At 50.4% G+C, this 22,941-nt stretch overlaps 1 protein-coding gene across 11 annotated transcripts in view; it reads right to left on the bottom strand.

Moving 5' to 3' along the window:
* The window catches only part of unc13a (unc-13 homolog A (C. elegans)), a 59,869-nt gene that overhangs the window by 26,031 nt on the left and 10,897 nt on the right, over nt 1–22,941 (bottom strand). For all 11 annotated transcript variants that reach the window (XM_029706953.1, XM_029706957.1, XM_029706955.1 and 8 more), the window contains 13 exons: nt 12,108–12,911; nt 11,768–11,858; nt 10,283–10,329; nt 9,908–9,992; nt 8,266–8,271; nt 7,830–7,904; nt 7,481–7,700; nt 5,767–5,994; nt 5,046–5,187; nt 4,682–4,851; nt 3,651–3,766; nt 500–663; nt 144–297 (listed from right to left, as the gene is read on the bottom strand). In XM_029706953.1, the coding sequence (XP_029562813.1) occupies nt 144–297; nt 500–663; nt 3,651–3,766; nt 4,682–4,851; nt 5,046–5,187; nt 5,767–5,994; nt 7,481–7,700; nt 7,830–7,904; nt 8,266–8,271; nt 9,908–9,992; nt 10,283–10,329; nt 11,768–11,858; nt 12,108–12,911 (2,302 nt within the window). The remainder of the gene's footprint in view (nt 1–143; nt 298–499; nt 664–3,650; nt 3,767–4,681; nt 4,852–5,045; nt 5,188–5,766; nt 5,995–7,480; nt 7,701–7,829; nt 7,905–8,265; nt 8,272–9,907; nt 9,993–10,282; nt 10,330–11,767; nt 11,859–12,107; nt 12,912–22,941) is intronic.

The following is a 22,941-nucleotide window of genomic DNA, read 5'->3' as shown; positions in this document are numbered from 1 at the left end:
CTGTAAAAAAAAAAGGTTAAAACACACCACAACACATTAGCCTAACAGCTAGCATATCCATTGGCTCACCTTTAACACTGAGTTGAGGCATTGCATGATATTTTTGGTCTCCATCCACCCCTCATTAATTTGGGGCCACTCACCCCGAAGTTGGATGCGGCGAAGCGGTCGGAGGCCGACACGTTGTTGGTGGCCTGGGTGGTGTGGGCGTAGTAGGCATTGATGTTGGCCAGCAGGGTACTCATCACCGCGGGAACCCCCGGGCACATGTACTTAGACGACAGGCAGGCAAAGTGACTGTGGGAGAACACACACGGCATAAACATGATCACTGTGGTATATATGAAGCTGACTCCTATAAGGCCCGTGCATTCCCTTGTGATGTTATACCACAATATCATCCTAAACACAACCGTACACCATGTGTCCTCTCAACACATTACAATCTGCCAACGTGTATGCTATTGCTAAGTGACAGGGTGGGTACATTTGAGCTCACGTCATAGCCTGGTAGATGGATTCCACTCCGTAGCGCATGGCAAACTCATCCACTATCTCCTGAGGAGTCTCATCAAAGTACACCTTCCACGCATCATCCCCTTTAGCATCAGGAATCTTCACAACGCCAGAGCTCTGCACATCTGTGACAAAGTGGAAGAGGTTCTGGGGAGAGGGAGAGAGGGAGAGAGAGCGAGGAAGAGAAATGCATGGGTTATTCAATCCAGACTATGATTTCAAAGAGTTGAAGTGGCTGAGGCTGAATACAGGGAGATGTCATTACGATCTCAGTGTGAGTATGTCTGAGCAGGAGAGCAGAGAAGAGCACGTCACACTCTATAACTGACTGACTGCTCAGTGATCAGAGGATTGTTCAATGAATTATTCATTCAGGCCTGGGCCGCCATTCATCACACGACTTTCATTAGAAATGGATCAGTTGATTTCATGTTCAAATTCTTAATGCAAATTTAGACAAATTAAAAAGTCCTAGTCAACTGCTGCCTTTCAAAATTGCAGTTCATTTGCTCAAATGGTGTTTGTCCATTTTTGCTTAGAGAGTACAGAAGTTTCAGAATCATGCAGTGTGACAACTCACCATTACAATGTGTGTTAAGCCACTGTGTAGATTAAGATAATTAGCTACAGATCATCTATTTACAGTGCAATTCAATATTACTTGTAGCTATGTTTAGGTTCAGTTGTTTGCAAACTATGTCCTGAGTAATGGACCTAGTAATGACTCGATATAGGACAGGGATCATCCACTAGATTCAGCCGTGGGATGATTTTTTCTTGAGCGGATGGTCAGGGGGCCAGAACATAATTGCAAATAATTTGCATACTGCAAATTGACCGCAAGAATCCCAAACATATATAATATTTCACTAAAACATAATAATTTCAAACCTTGTATACGATCACACATATCTCTATATTATGTGTGGGAATACTTTGGAACAGATTTCCAAAATTAAAATCACTTGCAGCTGATTTGATGGTTTATTTTACAGTCTTTTATATCCAACAATAACATACAAATAAAATGAAGTGAAAAAACTATTGGGCTCACAAAACTTGGAGAACTCTGATACAGGGCAATGCTCATTTAGAATAACTACAGTGGGGGAAAAAAGTATTTGATCCCCTGCTGATTTTGTTCGTTTTGTCCGTTTCCCACTGACAAAGAAAGGATCAGTCTATAATTTTAATGGTAGGTTTATTTGAACAGTGAGAGACAGAATAACAACAAAAATATCCAGAAAAACGCATGTCAGAAATGTTATAAATTGATTTGCATTTTAATGATTTCTGGCTCCCAGGTGTCTTTTATACAGGTAATAAGCTGAGGTTAGGAGCACACTCTTAAAGGGAGTGCTCCTAACCACAGCTTGTTACCTGTAAAAAAAGACACCTGTCCACAGAAGCAATCAATCAATCAGATTCCAAACTCTCCACCATGGCCAAGACCAAAGAGCTCTCCAAGGATGTCAGGGACAAGATTGTAGACCTACACAGGGCTGGAATGGGCTACAAGACCATCGCCAAGCAGCTTGGTGAGAAGGTGACAACATTTGGTGCGATTATTCGCAAATGGAAGAAACACAAAAGAACTGTCAATATCCCTCGGCCTGGGGCTCCATGCAAGATCTCACCTCGTGGAGTTGTAATGATCATGAGAACGGTGAGGAATCAGCCCAGAACTACACGGGAGGATCTTGTCAATGATCTCAAGGCAGCTGGGACCATAGTCACCAAGAAAACAATTGGTAACACACTACGCCGTGAAGGACTGAAATCCTGCAGCGCCCGCAAGGTCCCCCTGCTCAAGAATACATATACATGCCCGTCTGAAGTTTGCCAATGAACATCTGAATGACTCAGAGGACAACTGGTGAAAGTGTTGTGGTCAGATGAGACCAAAATGGAGCTCTTTGACATCAACTCAACTCGCCGTGTTTGAAGGAGGAGGAATGCTGCCTATGACCCCAAGAACACCATCTCCACCGTCAAACATGGAGGTGGAAACATTATGCTTTGGGGGTGTTTTTCTGCGAAGGGGACAGAACAACTTCACCGCATCATTTGACGGGGCCATGTACTGTCAAATCTTGGGTGAGAACCTCCTTCCCTCAGCCAGGGCATTGAAAATGGGTCGTGGATGGGTATTCCAGCATGACAATGACCCAAAACACACGGCCAAGGCAACAAAGGAGTGGCTCAAGAAGAAGCACATTAAGGTCCTGGAGTGGCCTAGCCAGCCTCCAGACCTTAATCCCATAGAAAATCTGTGGAGGGAGCTGAAGGTTCGAGTTGCCAAACGTCAGCCTTGAAACCTTAATGACTTGGAGAAGATCTGCAAAGAGGAGTGGGACAAAATCCCTCCTGAGATGTGTGCAAACCTGGTGGCCAACTACAAAAAACGTTTGACCTCTGTGATTGCCAACAAGGGTTTTGCCACCAAGTACTAAGTCATGTTTTGCAGAGGGGTCAAATACTTATTTCCCTCATTAAAATGCAAATCCTTTTATAACATTTTTGACATGCGTTTTTCTGGATTTCTTTGTTGTTATTCTGTCTCTCACTGTTCAAATAAACCTACCATTAAAATTATAGACTGATCATTTCTTTATAAGTGGTCAAACGTACAAAATCAGCAGGGGATCAAATACTTTTTTCCCCCACTGAATAGTAGATAATTCCATATTTGAAGAAGGTCAGAGGGAGAAATAATATCTGTGGTATTTTATATCTGATGTGGTATTTATCTTGATTGAGCAATGCAGACGGTGACACTTTTATGGGATATTAACTTCTGATTCATCTGTAACGGCCACTTCAATGAACGACTGCTACATCAGTCAGCTAAATGAACCAAGATGACTGGGCTCATTAATCTCACTTGCCCCCTGAAGGCATGAGCACGCACACACACACACACACACACACACACACACACACACACACACACACACACACACACACACACACACACACACACACACACAGACACAGACACAGACACAGACACACACACACACAGACACAGACACAGACACAGACACAGACACAGACACACAGACACACAGACACACAGACACACAGACACACACACACACACACACACACACACACACACACACAGAGCTTACCTCGTGCAGACAGGTGTATTGGACATGATATGGAGCGACTGTTTCCTCTCCTTTGATCTCTACATTGATGTGCATCCTGATGGCACCAGACACGGCTGACTTGTCTGTACGCTTGTCTGCAGAGAGGGACAAAAGACAAGAGTCTCAGTCAACACATATTACAGTCAACATAACAACAACTATCTTTAATAAAGACCTCAACCTTTCACCCAAATTAGTTCACCAAATGTGCCTCATCTATTGGATACCTAGAAAGTCATTTTATGGACTCAATGATTTGGTTTATTAGCTTGGAATGAATTCATTAATTAATTACATTTTATTTTAATGTTAAATCGCCAGTTGGCAACCGATCCCTTATGGGATTAACTGACACATAGTATTAGAATTACAAGTAGAACTTCAACAAAATTAATGTTTCCCCAGATCTTTCCCCTACTGACCCAGGTCTTTCCCCTACTGACCCAGGTCTTTCCCCTACTGACCCAGGTCTTTCCCCTACTGACCCAGGTCTTTCCCCTACTGACCCAGGTCTTTCCCCTACTGACCCAGGTCATTCCCCTACTGACCCAGGTCTTTCCCCTACTGACCCAGGTCTTTCCCCTACTGACCCAGGTCTTTCCCCTACTGACCCAGGTCTTTCCCCTACTGACCCAGGTCTTTTCCCTACTGACCCAGATCTTTCCCCTACTGACCCAGGTCTTTCCCCTACTGACCCAGGTCTTTCCCCTACTGACCCAGGTCATTCCCCTACTGACCCAGGTCTTTCCCCTACTGACCCAGGTCTTTCCCCTACTGACCCAGGTCTTTCCCCTACTGACCCAGGTCATTCCCCTACTGACCCAGGTCTTTCCCCTACTGACCCAGGTCTTTCCCCTACTGACCCAGGTCTTTCCCCTACTGACCCAGGTCATTCCCCTACTGACCCAGGTCATTCCCCTACTGACCCAGGTCTTTCCCCTACTGACCCAGGTCTTTCCCCTACTGACCCAGGTCTTTTCCCTACTGACCCAGGTCTTTCCCCTACTGACCCAGATTGTACCAGACGTCCATCTCTCCGCTCAGTGTGCGGACCTCAATGATGGTCTGACCCAGGAAGTCATCTGACTCCCTCTTGAACTTCTGTTTCACCCGAGACTTGATGTCATCATCCTCGTCCCACACCCGCACCTTGATCCGGTCCGAGGAGTTGTGGCACTCACTACAGTGAGAAAGAGAGAGAGAAACAGGAAGACGCCACTATGTCATTTCCTGTTTGAGGGACCCACCAATCCCATCTATTCACATGGGTTCAGAGTTGGACATACGCATTAACTGTGACCCATTCATAACCTGTGAATACACAACCGTCAATGTTATGTCAGTCCAGTATTTTCTCTCTCTTATAGTACTCACAAGTGGAAGTTCTCCTCCCAGACAGGGTTGAGGTTGCCGTAGATAGTCTTGGTCCTCTTCTTGGTCTTGCCCACCTGGACCGTGACATAAGGGTCACTCGTGCCGGTTTTATCCTTGGCCTGAAGGCCCTGGGCACACAGCACTGTGGAGGGGACAGGGGAGGGGACAGGCGACAGCATGGTCAGTCTGGCTGGAGCATAGCTTGTTTAAATAGACTGACCACTGCACAGTGGTCAGTCTAGTTTATGAGGCTAAGTGGAGAGAGTTCGCCATCCCACATACTCCCATTGACCTATTCAGATTTTTTGCCTTTTCTATCTACAGACGGATATCTCTAATCCCTCCTCATAATGCCGTTCAAGGGATTTATCTAATCTGTCTCCTTTGTGTCAGACAGTGGCTCAACGGTCTACAGCACAGTGTGACCTTTACAACCAATAGAACTGGAACGCAAACAAACAAGAGGAGACAGAGGCGGATGATGTGTGTCGGGACTCGTGATGGAGTCAGACTCCCAATGGCATCTGCCAGAGCTTTACAAATGGATGGTTCCGGACTCATACTATTCACAAAGCGTCTCAGAATAGGACTCTGCTTGTTTATCTTTTTACATCATAATGAATAAGATCATTTTTGTGATTCTGATTCGGACAGCGCGGACCTGATCCTAGATCAGCACTCCAACTCCGAAGCCCTGGTATCTTCCCCCTCTCTCTCTCACCTGTGATGCTGATCTTGGCCGACCACTTGGAGGTGCCGTCCAGTACGCTCTGTTTGATCTGCTTCATGTAGGTGACGTGAGTGGCTTTGACCATGGCAAACACCTCCTGGATCAGCTCAAAGATCTCCGGCTTGTTCCTCTCCCGGATCTTCATCCTGTCCTTCAGAACCATGATGATGTTCTGGGTTCTGTCCTCCGCCCCATGCTTAGAACTCTTCTCCGCTGCCCCTGAGGTAGACAAGAGCGATGAAGGTCCGATTTTATTTATTGAGTTACATTAGAAATTAGAAGGTTTTTGTGATGCTGCATGGAGGTCATGAACAGTTTTCATTGGGTTGAATGGGATAAACATTGGATGAATGTATACAAAGGACGCATAACATAAACCGTGGTATCTATAAAAACAGATTTTACTGTTATTTTTGTTTTATTGTGCTTTCCTTCATCTCTTTTATTGCCTTCTGTCGGTTTTTTACTTCTTCTCCTGCATTTTTTGATTGTTTTTCTGTAAAGTACGTTGCAATTTTAAACGCAGTTCAAATAAATCTTGATTTAATCTATAAGAGCAAATGTGCCCCATCATCAGAACACTGTGAGACAGAGTATGCAGTGTGATTTATGGATGAGTACTCTGGCAGTATCTGCAGACCTGTGAAACACCCATGAAGAGTTGGAAAGGTGGAGAGGATGTCAAGGAAAGACAAATGGCTTTTAATTTCCTTTCCAGAAAAACCAAACAAGATAGAGAATGTCTGAGACAGCAGAGTGGGATGAGAGAACAAGAGGGGGGAGGACAAGCAGAGTGGGATGAGAGAACAAGAGGGGGGAGGACAAGCAGAGTGGGAGGAGAGAACAAGAGGGGGGAGGACAAGCAGAGTGGGAGGAGAGAACAAGAGGAGGGAGGACAAGCAGAGTGGGAGGAGAGAACAAGAGGGAGGAGGACAAGCAGAGTGGGAGGAGAGAACAAGAGGGGGGAGGACAAGCAGAGTGGGAGGAGAGAACAAGAGGGAGGAGGACAAGCAGAGTGGGAGGAGAGAACAAGAGGGAGGAGGACAAGCAGAGTGGGAGGAGAGAACAAGAGGGAGGAGGACAAGCAGAGTGGGATGAGAGAACAAGAGGGAGGAGGACAAGCAGAGTGGGAGGAGAGAACAAGAGGGAGGAGGACAAGCAGAGTGGGAGGAGAGAACAAGAGGGAGGAGGACAAGCAGAGTGGGAGGAGAGAACAAGAGGGAGGAGGACAAGCAGAGTGGGAGGAGAGAACAAGAGGGAGGAGGACAAGCAGAGTGGGAGGAGAGAACAAGAGGGAGGAGGACAAGCAGAGTGGGAGGAGAGAACAAGAGGGGGGAGGACAAGCAGAGTGGGAGGAGAGAACAAGAGGGAGGAGGACAAGCAGAGTGGGATGAGAGAACAAGAGGGAGGAGGACAAGCAGAGTGGGATGAGAGAATAAGAGGGGGGAGGACAAGTAGAGTGGGATGAGAGATGTAGGAGAACGGAGGGCAGAGCCTGAAGTATAACAGTCAAATGAGCCTTTTAGTTAATACCACTCTTATCCAAAGCAGCAGTCAGTAAGGTCCATTACAAAAGTAACCTCACACGTTTGGTGTTGCTAGTTACTACAAACCTCTAAACAATTTTTTCCCATATATTATGTTTTAGCAGCAACTGAAGAAAACTTTACAGCTCACTGAGCAACATCAACATGACTCTACTTACTTTGCAGGCAGTCAGCGTTGAGCAGGTCCTGGCACTTGTCGTGACATTTGACCCCACACTCGGTGCACCTCATGCCCTGGCGGGCGATGCCCCACAGCAGCCCCTCACACTCATAGCAGTAGGTGGGCGTGGTGGCCGTCCACACCTCGAAGTTATGGGGCGTGGTGCAGGAGATGGGGTAGATCAGAGCCTGGAGGGTCTTCTTGTACACATGACTCTTCTACAAGAGAAGGAAACAGAAGAAGGGAGAGGAGTTATAGTCAGAGAGTTAGTGGAATCTATGAGTACATGGAGAGAGAGAGAAAACCGATCTGCATACAGCGTGAATAGAGAAAAGAAAGAAACGCACCAGTTCCTCGTTATTGAGAGTGCTGGACGCCATGGCTGATGTAATCCCTGCCTTCCTGGAGTTCTGAGCCAGGGACTAAGGTAGGCCAGGAAGGGGAGTAAAATAAGAATGGAGTGGATGACAATGAAAGAAGAGATACGTTTTAAATATAGTAGTTCAGTACATACTGTGATTGAAATACATTCAATAAGGGCTTTTAAAACAAAGTGACAACTTCGATTTTACTCAAAGAGAAAAGTATATTTCTCTTGATACATACTTTAATATCTTTCAACATAGTTTGGAACAGAATACATCTCAGTACAGCATCTAAGCCAATAGGGCATAATGCAGTCCAGCTGTATTCTCCCCAAGTGTTTATATAAGAAACAAGGGGTGATGGGTATCTGAAAGTGCTTCAACGTTCCCTTTTCATTTGGAACCCAGTGTTACTCACCATAGCCTGTAACAGTGCATGTGAAGGAAGGAGGAAGCAGAACGAGAAACAAGTGTTAAAAGGGGCATGTCAAACAACTTTAGCTACAGTCACAAACATGGCCACAGTGGCATAGGGGTGATTTCAAAACAGATACGGGGTGATGGTGATAAATTAGCCAAGGGAAAGAAAAATAACTAGATTGGGGAGAGGTATTGATTTTGTTGATGAAATACTGGGTGGGAGGAAAGATCTAGACCTATAAATCACACAAGATGAAAACATGGCATGTAAACAACCTTGTACACGGGTAGGACAAAGGCCCTTAGGGACAGAGTGGAAAATGAATGTACTTCCTTAACAATGTTGAAGGATAGACACCAATAAAACACAGAGAGTTAGGACACTGTCTGCGAGAGAGAGAGGTAGTCAGCATTAGGAGAGAGAACCATCGTCCTGCACATACTTCTGTGTCTGGGAACACTGGCTGAATATTAGTCTGGCTTTGTTGCACATTCAGATTCAGTTCCACTCAGCACATTACCTGGTCTGGATGAATCAGACTCAGGCAGTTAGTGTGTGTGTGTGTGTGTGGGGGGGGGGGGGGGGGGGGGGGGGGTACAGTTTGACAGTAAGCTGGATTCATAGAGACAAAGTGCTGAGCTATTTTGTCCGGTATGGTAATTGTTCATTACAGCTCACGTTGGAGCCGAGCCACCTGAGCGCTGAGCTGGCAGTATAGTCTGGCAAGCCTTCAGCTTATCAGAGCTATTCAACTCAAAACTTGGAAATCAGATCAATTGGCAAGGATGGATAGAACAAGGACTAGGCCATCTATTTGGTGTGAGTTTAATAGTCTAGTAAGCACCTGCTTTGACAGCTACTTACACACTCTGCTCTGGCATTACTCCAGCTGGAGCCCAATAATGGTACTATTCCTCTGTATGCTTCTCCAATGAAAATAATCTACCCTATTCAATCTTTATTGGGACAGATAAAGAAGGCTACACTCTTAGAAAAAAGGTGCCATCTAGAACCTAAAATGGTTATTTGGCTGTTCCATAAGATAACCTTTTGAAGAACCCTTTTTGGCTCCAGGTAGAACCTTTAAGTTCCAGGTTGAACCCTTCTGGGCTCCATGTATTACCCTTTCCACAGAGGGTTCTACCTGGAACCAAAAAGGGTTCTACCTGGAACCAAAAATGGTTCTACCTGGAACCAAAAAGGATTCTACTTGGAACCAAAAAGGGTTCTCCTAGGGGACAGCCAAAGAACACTTTTTTACTAAGAGTATATGAGTGTTCACGTACAGTACAGCAGGATATAGCTATCCAGGATTATTTTCTCCACTCTCCTCTAGCATCCCATTGGTTAACATACCACACCCCCAGGGTGAGCAGTCAGAGAGAGGAGAGGACAGAGTGACGTTCCCTAGGAGGTGTGGAGGGCTAGAGTCTGACAGCCTCTCCAAAGGCAGGCCTCAGTGGCCATCTGAGACCCCTGACTTTGGGTTCCTCAAGCAGAAACAGAAGGGCAGGGTCATCCCCCTCAGGGCACAACAAGGAAAGGAGGGGCGGAAGAAAGAATGAGAGTAGAGAGAGAGAGAGAGAGAGAGAAGGGATGAATGTCGAGTGACTATATTTAGTAAGTGGTCAGAACTTACACTGACCAGGTCCCTGACCAGAGGCATGGCTTTCCTCTTGCGGAGGTCCGGCATGCTGTCGATGCTATACAGCGCCCCACCCACCCTGCATGGGGAGAAACCACACAAACACAACACTCTTATTATCCCAACATCCACTTCCACCACTAACACATAAACACACTGTAAATTACAGGAACAAATACTTTAACCTGCTCCCAGATCTGTTTGTGCTATATAGCCATGTTTGTATGACAATGGCCATTTGCAACACAAACAGATCTGGGACCAACTACACTCCAATTATTTGCTCAAAATGTCATGCAGTTTTGCTATTATTTCATGTTGTGAAGCTTTAGTAGCATACTTGTGGGTATGATAGTGACAAACACTTACCCTGCTGATAGCAACAGGGAGCAAATCCCAACCGACTCCCCTCGAGCCTGTGGAGAGAGAGGGGAGAGAGGGGTGAGACAGGGTGAGGAGTGATTGGCACATAGTATGCCTGGAAATGGTTTTATTAAGTCTTAGTACATCACATATCTGCCCCTAGCTGTCTGTCTCGCCACTATAACAAAGATGGAGTCTCTCCCAGTTTATTACTATAAAATCAAGAATGATGTGTTTAATTGGGCAGAAAACAGTCCATAATGTCAGCCATAAAACATGGAAGAGAGACAAGAGGGCGTTGCCTCGGGTGATTTCACTGTCCATTGACGTCAGTGGGGAGGCCTTTGTGTTTGAAGGCCATGGGTGAAAGTGGATTTGTGACAGATCCTTATCTGCTGTACCATTCCAGTAATTCTATCTGTGCTCTAACAGGAAGACGTGCTCCTTATCTCTCTGTGTGTTCAGAGCACGACACAACAACACTGACATTCACGTTATTGTCACCAGCAGCGCTCACAAGCAACCACGGACACACCCACCTGGCAGTCGGCTCCGGCCCTGGCCCATCAGAACGGACAACATGCATATCGCTATGGGGTGGCAAAAAAACTGAAAAGAAAACAAATGAAATGGCGCACAAACAGGGGTAAACAAATACAAATTATCTTAACGAAATAAAGCCTGGCTAAAGCAACCACTGGATCACAACTTAAAGGGTCAAATAAAGTGGAATGAATGATTAAGAAGTGAATGAAACAAAACTGAAGGGGCACAGATTTCAGAAGATACATTTCAGGGCAGGGACATATGAAGAAGTGACAGCATTATGGTGAGAAACATAGCAGGTAGCCACATAGCAAGTCCATCCATACACACCCACCTGCACCAGCCTGGTCTCATAGACTAGACGTAACATAGTAAATGGATATCCGGGGTACTAAAATGCGTATGATATGTTACGTTTGGTATGGTGACATAAGACAGAAGGTTAAAATGAAAGGAAGGCGGTTGGTCGGGGAGGATGGGTGAGCGCATAACGCAAATGTCTAGCAACCAAAAGGTTGCGTGTTTGAATCACATCACGGACAACTTTAGTATTTTGGCTAATTAGCAACCTTGCAACTATTTACTACTTTTTAGCTACTTTGCAACTACTTAGCATGTTAGCTAACCCTTCTCCTAACCTTAACCCTTAGCCTAGCTAACGTTAGCCACCTAGCCAATGTTAACCACAATAAAGTGTAATTTGTAACATATCATACATATTGCAATTCGCAACATATAATACAAAATATAATTCATAACATATCATACAAAATGGATGACGGACATTCACAAATTAATATTATACGAAACATAACATATCATACTAAACGGAGGGAGAAAGATTTACGTTAACTGTTACTTACGTCTAACTCTGAGTCCATGTCGCCCGAGCGCGCACACGCGCACGCACACACCCCACGCACACACATACACAGACTGTCTCACCTGCTGTAGCTGTAGTCGGACCTTGCTGCAGAGACGTTGCCAGTTGGCCCTGGCCCTGTCTGGCCCAGGCTCCATGATGGGCCTTTGATAGCTGGGAGAGAAATGTACAGGGGTATTCAGACTGGTGCGCATTAATTGTGAAAATACTTAGATGGTAGAAAACAATCGAACTTCGCTCTGTTTTAAAGGCAGTAGTGGATAGTAATAAAAGTCTATTGTAGTACAACGTAACGTGTAGAGGGGAAAGTTGTAGTAAATAGTTGTGGTAATAGCGTAGCAGACAATGGTGTTCTGGCCAGCATTACTATATAACTACAGGAGTGGATGGTTGAGGGTTCACCTGACAACAGGAGTCTCGCTCTTCTCTGCTGGGACTTCTGCTGGGGGACTCTCCACCACAGGGACCTCCTGCTCTAAAGACAGAGGCTCTTCCTCTTGGAGGTCTAGGAGGATATCGTCCAGGGCATCAGACACTGGAGGCTGGGTCTCTGGAGCAGGGGGCTGGGCTGTGGGCACCGGGGGCTGGATGAGGGATGGATGGATCATGGGGGTAAATGGAGGCTTGGTGGAGGCTGTGGTGAGAGGGGGCTGGACAGGGGGCATGGTCTGGGCCTGGGTGGTGGGGGCCAGGGTGGGGGGCTCGGGCTGCTGCTCTCTCAGAGAGGCTTGTTTCTCCAGAGGGGGCCTGGTGATGGAGGCCTCGGGGGCCAGCGTGGGGGCCGTGCTGGTGGGGGTGGGGGTGTAGGGTGGCTCCTGGTCCTCGCTGAGTGTGCCGTCCAGAGGGTAGAGGTCTTCATCTTCGTAAATCATCTCCTCCTCTCCCTCATAGTTGTACTCCCCCTCTCCCTCCTCGGGCTCGTAGAGCTCGCCCTCCTCCTCAACGTAAATAGCCCCCTCCTCGCCACCATCTTTGACATAGCCCCCTTCGTCACTGTACACCACCTCGGGCTCATCGGGGTCCCAGCCAGCCGATTCCTTGTCGTAGCTGACAGAGGAGTGGCAGGAGTGGTAAGAGTCGTTCTCATCGTAGAGCTCCACGGAGCCTCTCAGACTCCCCTCGTTCTCAGGGCCAAACTCCTCACTGAGCTGGGAGCTGCCTCGACTCAGCTCCCCAGAGGAGGCATAGCGACTGCTGCCTGTAGGACTGTAGACAGACAGACAAATGGACCACAGTCAGATACACAGACACATGGAGCAGACTGGGGACGAAAAACAAAGAAATGAACAACCAAATGGGCCCAGAGTGCATGTTAAGGGGACGTATTGGGGACTAAAGTGAGGGAGAACAGTTAACCTAGGATAAAGAGGAGAGGAACAAGCCCAGGCATCCTGGACCAAGGGATAGGCTAGTAGTGTGTTCAGATGCATGAGTGTGGGGGTTATGTGATGTAGTAACCGGGAAGTCTTCATTTTTAGTATAGAGAGAGATTATTGGTGGATGCTCTGATCACACGCCACATACACATCTGCATATTCAACAGAGCAGAGATTCACAAACACCCAGAGCCAACACAATAAACGGCGAAACAAGACGCGAGGTAAACAGCCTTGACAAGTAATGGCACCCACTCAGGTGAGGTGATGAGAGAGAGAGAGAGAGAGAGAGAGAGAGAGAGAGAGAGAGAGAGAGAAAGAGAGTGTGTGAGTGTAATATTTACTGTTCACTTTTTATTGTTTATTTCACATTTTATTTATCCATTTCACTTGCTTTGGCAATGTAAATATATGTTTCCCATGCCAATTAAGCCCCTTGAATTGAATTGAATGTAATTGAGAGAGAGAAAGAGAGAGAGAGAGAAAAGAAGAGAGAGAGGGAGGAAGAGGGAGAGAGAGAGCAAGCAGATAGAGTGAAAGAGAGCAGAGGGAGAGGGGTGGAGAAAGAAAGTACGAGTGGAAAGAGAGAGGCAGGGGCCTACACTGGGCTGAAACAGACTCTTTTTAGCAGACAAATAAAAGAGCGGAACATTTATCGACTTTGATGAATGAGGCTATTAGTGAGAAGAGAAAGAGAATGAGACACCTCATGAGTCAGAGAGAGAGAGAGCAGACTGGAACAACACACATCCCAACACACAGACACAAGTCCACTCGCTTACACACAATCGATTAAAGCAGTGAAGGTTCAATAATGCATGAGGCGGTACAGGGGGACTAAAGAAAGAAGGAAGAGTTAAACAGCCCTGGGCTGAATGTGTGAGAGCTAGGAGACAGGGACCTGGGCTGTGTGTGTCTGTGTGAGAGCTAGGAGACAGGGACCTGGGCTGTGTGTGTCTGTGTGAGAGCTAGGAGACAGGGACCTGGGCTGTGTGTGTCTGTGTGAGAGCTAGGAGACAGGGACCTGGGCTGTGTGTGTCTGTGTGAGAGCTAGGAGACAGGGACCTGGGCTGTGTGTGTCTGTGTGAGAGCTAGGAGACAGGGACCTGGGCTGTGTGTGTCTGTGTGAGAGCTAGGAGACAGGGACCTGGGCTGTGTGTGTCTGTGTGAGAGCTAGGAGACAGGGACCTGGGCTGTGTGTGTCTGTGTGAGAGCTAGGAGACAGGAACCTGGGCTGTAACCTGGGCTGTGTGTGTCTGTGTGAGAGCTAGGAGACAGGGACCTGGGCTGTAACCTGGGCTGTGTGTGTCTGTGTGAGAGCTAGGAGACAGGGACCTGGGCTGTAACCTGGGCTGTGTGTGTCTGTGTGAGAGCTAGGAGACAGGGACCTGGGCTGTAACCTGGGCTGTGTGTGTCTGTGTGAGAGCTAGGAGACAGGGACCTGGGCTGTGTGTGTCTGTGTGAGAGCTAGGAGACAGGGACCTGGGCTGTGTGTGTCTGTGTGAGAGCTAGGAGACAGGGACCTGGGCTGTGTGTGTCTGTGTGAGAGCTAGGAGACAGGAACCTGGGCTGTGTGTGTCTGTGTGAGAGCTAGGAGACAGGGACCTGGGCTGTAACCTGGGCTGTGTGTGTCTGTGTGAGAGCTAGGAGACAGGGACCTGGGCTGTAACCTGGGCTGTGTGTGTCTGTGTGAGAGCTAGGAGACAGGGACCTGGGCTGTAACCTGGGCTGTGTGTGTCTGTGTGAGAGCTAGGAGACAGGGACCTGGGCTGTAACCTGGGCTGTGTGTGTCTGTGTGAGAGCTAGGAGACAGGGACCTGGGCTGTAACCTGGCTGTGTGTGTCTGTGTGAGAGCTAGGAGACAGGGACCTGGGCTGTAACCTGGGCTGTGTGTGTCTGTGTGAGAGCTAGGAGACAGGGACCTGGGCTGTAACCTGGGCTGTGTGTGTCTGTGTGAGAGCTAGGAGACAGGGACCTGGGCTGTAACCTGGGCTGTGTGTGTCTGTGTGAGAGCTAGGAGACAGGGACCTGGGCTGTAACCTGGGCTGTGTGTGTCTGTGTGAGAGCTAGGAGACAGGGACCTGGGCTGTAACCTGGGCTGTGTGTGTCTGTGTGAGAGCTAGGAGACAGGGACCTGGGCTGTAACCTGGGCTGTGTGTGTCTGTGTGAGAGCTAGGAGACAGGGACCTGGGCTGTAACCTGGGCTGTGTGTGTCTGTGTGAGAGCTAGGAGACAGGGACCTGGGCTGTAACCTGGGCTGTGTGTGTCTGTGTGAGAGCTAGGAGACAGGGACCTGGGCTGTAACCTGGGCTGTGTGTGTCTGTGTGAGAGCTAGGAGACAGGGACCTGGGCTGTAACCTGGGCTGTGTGTGTCTGTGTGAGAGCTAGGAGACAGGGACCTGGGCTGTAACCTGGGCTGTGTGTGTCTGTGTGAGAGCTAGGAGACAGGGACCTGGGCTGTAACCTGGGCTGTGTGTGTCTGTGTGAGAGCTAGGAGACAGGGACCTGGGCTGTAACCTGGGCTGTGTGTGTCTGTGTGAGAGCTAGGAGACAGGGACCTGGGCTGTAACCTGGGCTGTGTGTGTCTGTGTGAGAGCTAGGAGACAGGGACCTGGGCTGTAACCTGGGCTGTGTGTGTCTGTGTGAGAGCTAGGAGACAGGGACCTGGGCTGTAACCTGGGCTGTGTGTGTCTGTGTGAGAGCTAGGAGACAGGGACCTGGGCTGTAAACCTGGGCTGTGTGTGTCTGTGTGAGAGCTAGGAGACAGGGACCTGGGCTGTAACCTGGGCTGTGTGTGTCTGTGTGAGAGCTAGGAGACAGGGACCTGGGCTGTAACCTGGGCTGTGTGTGTCTGTGTGAGAGCTAGGAGACAGGGACCTGGGCTGTGTGTGTCTGTGTGAGAGCTAGGAGACAGGGACCTGGGCTGTAACCTGGGCTGTGTGTGTCTGTGTGAGAGCTAGGAGACAGGAACCTGGGCTGTGTGTGGTCTGTGTGAGAGCTAGGAGACAGGGACCTGGGCTGTGTGTGTCTGTGTGAGAGCTAGGAGACAGGAACCTGGGCTGTGTGTGTCTGTGTGAGAGCTAGGAGAGAGGGACCTGGGCTGTAACCTGGGCTGTGTGTGTCTGTGTGAGAGCTAGGAGACAGGGACCTGGGCTGTAACCTGGGCTGTGTGTGTCTGTGTGAGAGCTAGGAGACAGGGACCTGGGCTGTAACCTGGGCTGTGTGTGTCTGTGTGAGAGCTAGGAGACAGGGACCTGGGCTGTAACCTGGGCTGTGTGTGTCTGTGTGAGAGCTAGGAGACAGGGACCTGGGCTGTGTGTGTCTGTGTGAGAGCTAGGAGACAGGGACCTGGGCTGTAACCTGGGCTGTGTGTGTCTGTGTGAGAGCTAGGAGACAGGAACCTGGGCTGTGTGTGTCTGTGTGAGAGCTAGGAGACAGGGACCTGGGCTGTGTGTGTCTGTGTGAGAGCTAGGAGACAGGAACCTGGGCTGTGTGTGTCTGTGTGAGAGCTAGGAGAGAGGGACCTGGGCTGTAACCTGGGCTGTGTGTGTCTGTGTGAGAGCTAGGAGACAGGGACCTGGGATGTGTGTGTCTGTGTGAGAGCTAGGAGAGAGGGACCTGGGCTGTAACCTGGGCTGTGTGTGTCTGTGTGAGAGCTAGGAGACAGGAACCTGGGCTGTAACCTGGGCTGTGTGTGTCTGTGTGAGAGCTAGGAGAGAGGGACCTGGGCTGTAACCTGGGCTGTGTGTGTCTGTGTGAGAGCTAGGAGACAGGGACCTGGGCTGTAACCTGGGCTGTGTGTGTCTGTGTGAGAGCTAGGAGACAGGGACCTGGGCTGTGTGTGTCTGTGTGAGAGCTAGGAGACAGGGACCTGGGCTGTGTGTGTCTGTGTGAGAGCTAGGAGACAGGGACCTGGGCTGTAACCTGGGCTGTGTGTGTCTGTGTGAGAGCTAGGAGACAGGGACCTGGGCTGTGTGTGTCTGTGTGAGAGCTAGGAGACAGGAACCTGGGCTGTGTGTGTCTGTGTGAGAGCTAGGAGACAGGGACCTGGGCTGTAACCTGGGCTGTGTGTGTCTGTGTGAGAGCTAGGAGACAGGGACCTGGGCTGTAACCTGGGCTGTGTGTGTCTGTGTGAGAGCTAGGAGACAGGGACCTGGGCTGTGTGTGTCTGTGTGAGAGCTAGGAGACAGGGACCTGGGCTGTGTGTGTCTGTGTGAGAGCTAGGAGACAGGAACCTGGGCTGTGTGTGTCTGTGTGAGAGCTAGGAGACAGGGACCTGGGCTGTGTGTGTCTGTGTGAGAGCTAGGAGACAGGGACCTGGGCTGTGTGTGTCTGTGTGAGAGCTAGGAGACAGGAACCTGGGCTGTGTGTGTCTGTGTGAGAGCTAGGAGACAGGAACCTGGGCTGTGTGTGTCTGTGTGAGAGCTAGGAGAGAGGGACCTGGGCTGTAACCTGGGCTGTGTGTGTCTGTGTGAGAGCTAGGAGACAGGGACCTGGGCTGTGTGTGTCTGTGTGAGAGCTAGGAGACAGGAACCTGGGCTGTGTGTGTCTGTGTGAGAGCTAGGAGAGAGGGACCTGGGCTGTAACCTGGGCTGTGTGTGTCTGTGTGAGAGCTAGGAGAGAGGGACCTGGGCTGTAACCTGGGCTGTGTGTGTCTGTGTGAGAGCTAGGAGACAGGAACCTGGGCTGTAACCTGGGCTGTGTGTGTCTGTGTGAGAGCTAGGAGACAGGGACCTGGGCTGTGTGTGTCTGTGTGAGAGCTAGGAGACAGGAACCTGGGCTGTGTGTGTCTGTGTGAGAGCTAGGAGACAGGGACCTGGGCTGTAACCTGGGCTGTGTGTGTCTGTGTGAGAGCTAGGAGACAGGGACCTGGGCTGTGTGTGTCTGTGTGAGAGCTAGGAGACAGGGACCTGGGCTGTGTGTGTCTGTGTGAGAGCTAGGAGACAGGGACCTGGGCTGTGTGTGTCTGTGTGAGAGCTAGGAGACAGGGACCTGGGCTGTGTGTGTCTGTGTGAGAGCTAGGAGACAGGAACCTGGGCTGTGTGTGTCTGTGTGAGAGCTAGGAGACAGGAACCTGGGCTGTGTGTGTCTGTGTGAGAGCTAGGAGAGAGGGACCTGGGCTGTAACCTGGGCTGTGTGTGTCTGTGTGAGAGCTAGGAGACAGGGACCTGGGCTGTGTGTGTCTGTGTGAGAGCTAGGAGACAGGAACCTGGGCTGTGTGTGTCTGTGTGAGAGCTAGGAGAGAGGGACCTGGGCTGTAACCTGGGCTGTGTGTGTCTGTGTGAGAGCTAGGAGACAGGGACCTGGGATGTGTGTGTCTGTGTGAGAGCTAGGAGAGAGGGACCTGGGCTGTAACCTGGGCTGTGTGTGTCTGTGTGAGAGCTAGGAGACAGGAACCTGGGCTGTAACCTGGGCTGTGTGTGTCTGTGTGAGAGCTAGGAGACAGGGACCTGGGCTGTGTGTGTCTGTGTGAGAGCTAGGAGACAGGAACCTGGGCTGTGTGTGTCTGTGTGAGAGCTAGGAGACAGGAACCTGGGCTGTAACCTGGGCTGTGTGTGTCTGTGTGAGAGCTAGGAGACAGGAACCTGGGCTGTAACCTGGGCTGTGTGTGTCTGTGTGAGAGCTAGAAGACAGGGACCTGGGCTGTGTGTGTCTGTGTGAGAGCTAGGAGACAGGGACCTGGGCTGTGTGTGTCTGTGTGAGAGCTAGGAGACAGGGACCTGGGCTGTGTGTGTCTGTGTGAGAGCTAGGAGACAGGGACCTGGGCTGAATGTGTCTGTGTGAGAGCTAGGAGACAGGGACCTGGTCTGAATGTGTCTGTGTGAGAGCTAGGAGACAAGAACCTGGGCTGAATGTGTCTGTGTGAGAGCTAGGAGACAGGAACCTGGGCTGTGTGTGTCTGTGTGAGAGCTAGGAGACAGGGACCTGGGCTGTGTGTGTCTGTGTGAGAGCTAGGAGAGAGGGACCTGGGCTGTAACCTGGGCTGTGTGTGTCTGTGTGAGAGCTAGGAGACAGGAACCTGGGCTGTAACCTGGGCTGTGTGTGTCTGTGTGAGAGCTAGGAGACAAGGACCTGGGCTGTGTGTGTCTGTGTGAGAGCTAGGAGACAGGAACCTGGGCTGTGTGTGTCTGTGTGAGAGCTAGGAGACAGGAACCTGGGCTGTAACCTGGGCTGTGTGTGTCTGTGTGAGAGCTAGGAGACAGGAACCTGGGCTGTAACCTGGGCTGTGTGTGTCTGTGTGAGAGCTAGAAGACAGGGACCTGGGCTGTGTGTGTCTGTGTGAGAGCTAGGAGACAGGGACCTGGGCTGTGTGTGTCTGTGTGAGAGCTAGGAGACAGGGACCTGGGCTGTGTGTGTCTGTGTGAGAGCTAGGAGACAGGGACCTGGGCTGAATGTGTCTGTGTGAGAGCTAGGAGACAGGGACCTGGTCTGAATGTGTCTGTGTGAGAGCTAGGAGACAAGAACCTGGGCTGAATGTGTCTGTGTGAGAGCTAGGAGACAGGAACCTGGGCTGTGTGTGTCTGTGTGAGAGCTAGGAGACAGGGACCTGGGCTGTGTGTGTCTGTGTGAGAGCTAGGAGACAGGAACCTGGGCTGTGTGTGTCTGTGTGAGAGCTAGGAGACAGGGACCTGGGCTGAATGTGTCTGTGTGAGAGCTAGGAGACAGGAACCTGGGCTGAATGTGTCTGTGTGAGAGCTAGGAGACAAGAACCTGGTCTGAATGTGTCTGTGTGAGAGCTAGGAGACAGGAACCTGGGCTGAATGTGTCTGTGTGAGAGCTAGGAGACAGGGACCTGGGCTGAATATGTCTGTGTGAGAGCTAGGAGACAGGAACCTGGTCTGAATGTGTCTGTGTGAGAGCTAGGAGACAGGAACCTGGGCTGAATGTGTCTGTGTGAGAGCTAGGAGACAGGGACCTGGGCTGAATGTGTCTGTGTGAGAGCTAGGAGACAGAAACCTGGGCTGAATGTGTCTGTGTGAGAGCTAGGAGACAGGGACCTGGGCTGAGTGTGTCTGTGTGAGAGCTAGGAGAGAGGGACCTGGGCTGTAACCTGGGCTGTGTGTGTCTGTGTGAGAGCTAGGAGACAGGGACCTGGGATGTGTGTGTCTGTGTGAGAGCTAGGAGAGAGGGACCTGGGCTGTAACCTGGGCTGTGTGTGTCTGTGTGAGAGCTAGGAGACAGGGACCTGGGCTGTGTGTGTCTGTGTGAGAGCTAGGAGACAGGAACCTGGGCTGTGTGTGTCTGTGTGAGAGCTAGGAGACAGGGACCTGGGCTGTAACCTGGGCTGTGTGTGTCTGTGTGAGAGCTAGGAGACAGGGACCTGGGCTGTGTGTGTCTGTGTGAGAGCTAGGAGACAGGGACCTGGGCTGTGTGTGTCTGTGTGAGAGCTAGGAGACAGGGACCTGGGCTGTGTGTGTCTGTGTGAGAGCTAGGAGACAGGGACCTGGGCTGTGTGTGTCTGTGTGAGAGCTAGGAGACAGGAACCTGGGCTGTGTGTGTCTGTGTGAGAGCTAGGAGACAGGAACCTGGGCTGTGTGTGTCTGTGTGAGAGCTAGGAGAGAGGGACCTGGGCTGTAACCTGGGCTGTGTGTGTCTGTGTGAGAGCTAGGAGACAGGGACCTGGGCTGTGTGTGTCTGTGTGAGAGCTAGGAGACAGGAACCTGGGCTGTGTGTGTCTGTGTGAGAGCTAGGAGAGAGGGACCTGGGCTGTAACCTGGGCTGTGTGTGTCTGTGTGAGAGCTAGGAGACAGGGACCTGGGATGTGTGTGTCTGTGTGAGAGCTAGGAGAGAGGGACCTGGGCTGTAACCTGGGCTGTGTGTGTCTGTGTGAGAGCTAGGAGACAGGAACCTGGGCTGTAACCTGGGCTGTGTGTGTCTGTGTGAGAGCTAGGAGACAGGGACCTGGGCTGTGTGTGTCTGTGTGAGAGCTAGGAGACAGGAACCTGGGCTGTGTGTGTCTGTGTGAGAGCTAGGAGACAGGAACCTGGGCTGTAACCTGGGCTGTGTGTGTCTGTGTGAGAGCTAGGAGACAGGAACCTGGGCTGTAACCTGGGCTGTGTGTGTCTGTGTGAGAGCTAGAAGACAGGGACCTGGGCTGTGTGTGTCTGTGTGAGAGCTAGGAGACAGGGACCTGGGCTGTGTGTGTCTGTGTGAGAGCTAGGAGACAGGGACCTGGGCTGTGTGTGTCTGTGTGAGAGCTAGGAGACAGGGACCTGGGCTGAATGTGTCTGTGTGAGAGCTAGGAGACAGGGACCTGGTCTGAATGTGTCTGTGTGAGAGCTAGGAGACAAGAACCTGGGCTGAATGTGTCTGTGTGAGAGCTAGGAGACAGGAACCTGGGCTGTGTGTGTCTGTGTGAGAGCTAGGAGACAGGGACCTGGGCTGTGTGTGTCTGTGTGAGAGCTAGGAGACAGGAACCTGGGCTGTGTGTGTCTGTGTGAGAGCTAGGAGACAGGGACCTGGGCTGAATGTGTCTGTGTGAGAGCTAGGAGACAGGAACCTGGGCTGAATGTGTCTGTGTGAGAGCTAGGAGACAAGAACCTGGTCTGAATGTGTCTGTGTGAGAGCTAGGAGACAGGAACCTGGGCTGAATGTGTCTGTGTGAGAGCTAGGAGACAGGGACCTGGGCTGAATATGTCTGTGTGAGAGCTAGGAGACAGGAACCTGGTCTGAATGTGTCTGTGTGAGAGCTAGGAGACAGGAACCTGGGCTGAATGTGTCTGTGTGAGAGCTAGGAGACAGGGACCTGGGCTGAATGTGTCTGTGTGAGAGCTAGGAGACAGAAACCTGGGCTGAATGTGTCTGTGTGAGAGCTAGGAGACAGGGACCTGGGCTGAATGTGTCTGTGTGAGAGCTAGGAGACAGGGACCTGGGCTGAATGTGTCTGTGTGAGAGCTAGGAGACAGGGACCTGGGCTGAATGTGTCTGTGTGAGAGCTAGGAGACAGGGACCTGGGCTGAGTGTGTCTGTGTGAGAGCTAGGAGACAGGAACCTGGGCTGTGTGTGTCTGTGTGAGAGCTAGGAGACAGGAACCTGGGCTGAATGTGTCTGTGTGAGAGCTAGGAGACAGGGACCTGGGCTGAATGTGTCTGTGTGAGAGCTAGGAGACAGGGACCTGGGCTGAATGTGTCTGTGTGAGAGCTAGGAGACAGGAACCTGGGCTGTGTGTGTCTGTGTGAGAGCTAGGAGACAGGAACCTGGGCTGAATGTGTCTGTGTGAGAGCTAGGAGACAGGAACCTGGGCTGAATGTGTCTGTGTGAGAGCTAGGAGACAAGAACCTGGGCTGAATGAAAACAGGAAAACAGAACACCTGAGAAAACCAACACACACATAGAAATACACACACGGCATACGTACAAAACCACATCCAGAATCCTGCTACTCAATCAAGAAGCGCACACGCATGCAAACTCTCTCTCTCTTTTGTACACCCACGAGGACACACACAGCTCTTTCACTGAGCTGTCTCACAGAAACCTGCATTTTCCTTCTCAAACACCAAACACAGCAGGAGAGAGGTACAGTGGCACATACAGGAGGACATGTGTCTTCCCCTCTCTGATAGGCTACTATTAATTCTGAACAGGCATGCCTCCTGCCACCCAAGAGCCGGGGCCGGGGTCCTCGGCCAACAGTATGGCTGGCTCTGGCTGGGGGAAGCCTGAGCTGCATAGTTAATCACAGAGAGGACTTGTCACTGAGGCACCGTAGGAGGAGGAGGTAATAACAGGCTGCCACTGAGAGACCGAGGAGGCAGAGGAACCACACAGAACACACTAACACTTCATCACTGCAACTCACATCAACTTAGCCAAACTCTTGCCCTATGGCTTCAACGTCTTACATAACAGCACAAACA

The sequence above is a fragment of the Salmo trutta genome, chromosome 22 (genome assembly GCF_901001165.1).
Source record: "Salmo trutta chromosome 22, fSalTru1.1, whole genome shotgun sequence".
NCBI lineage: Eukaryota > Metazoa > Chordata > Actinopteri > Salmoniformes > Salmonidae > Salmo > Salmo trutta.
The sequence above is the reverse complement of the archived record's forward strand: the minus strand, read 5'-3'. Positions and strand labels throughout refer to the sequence as shown.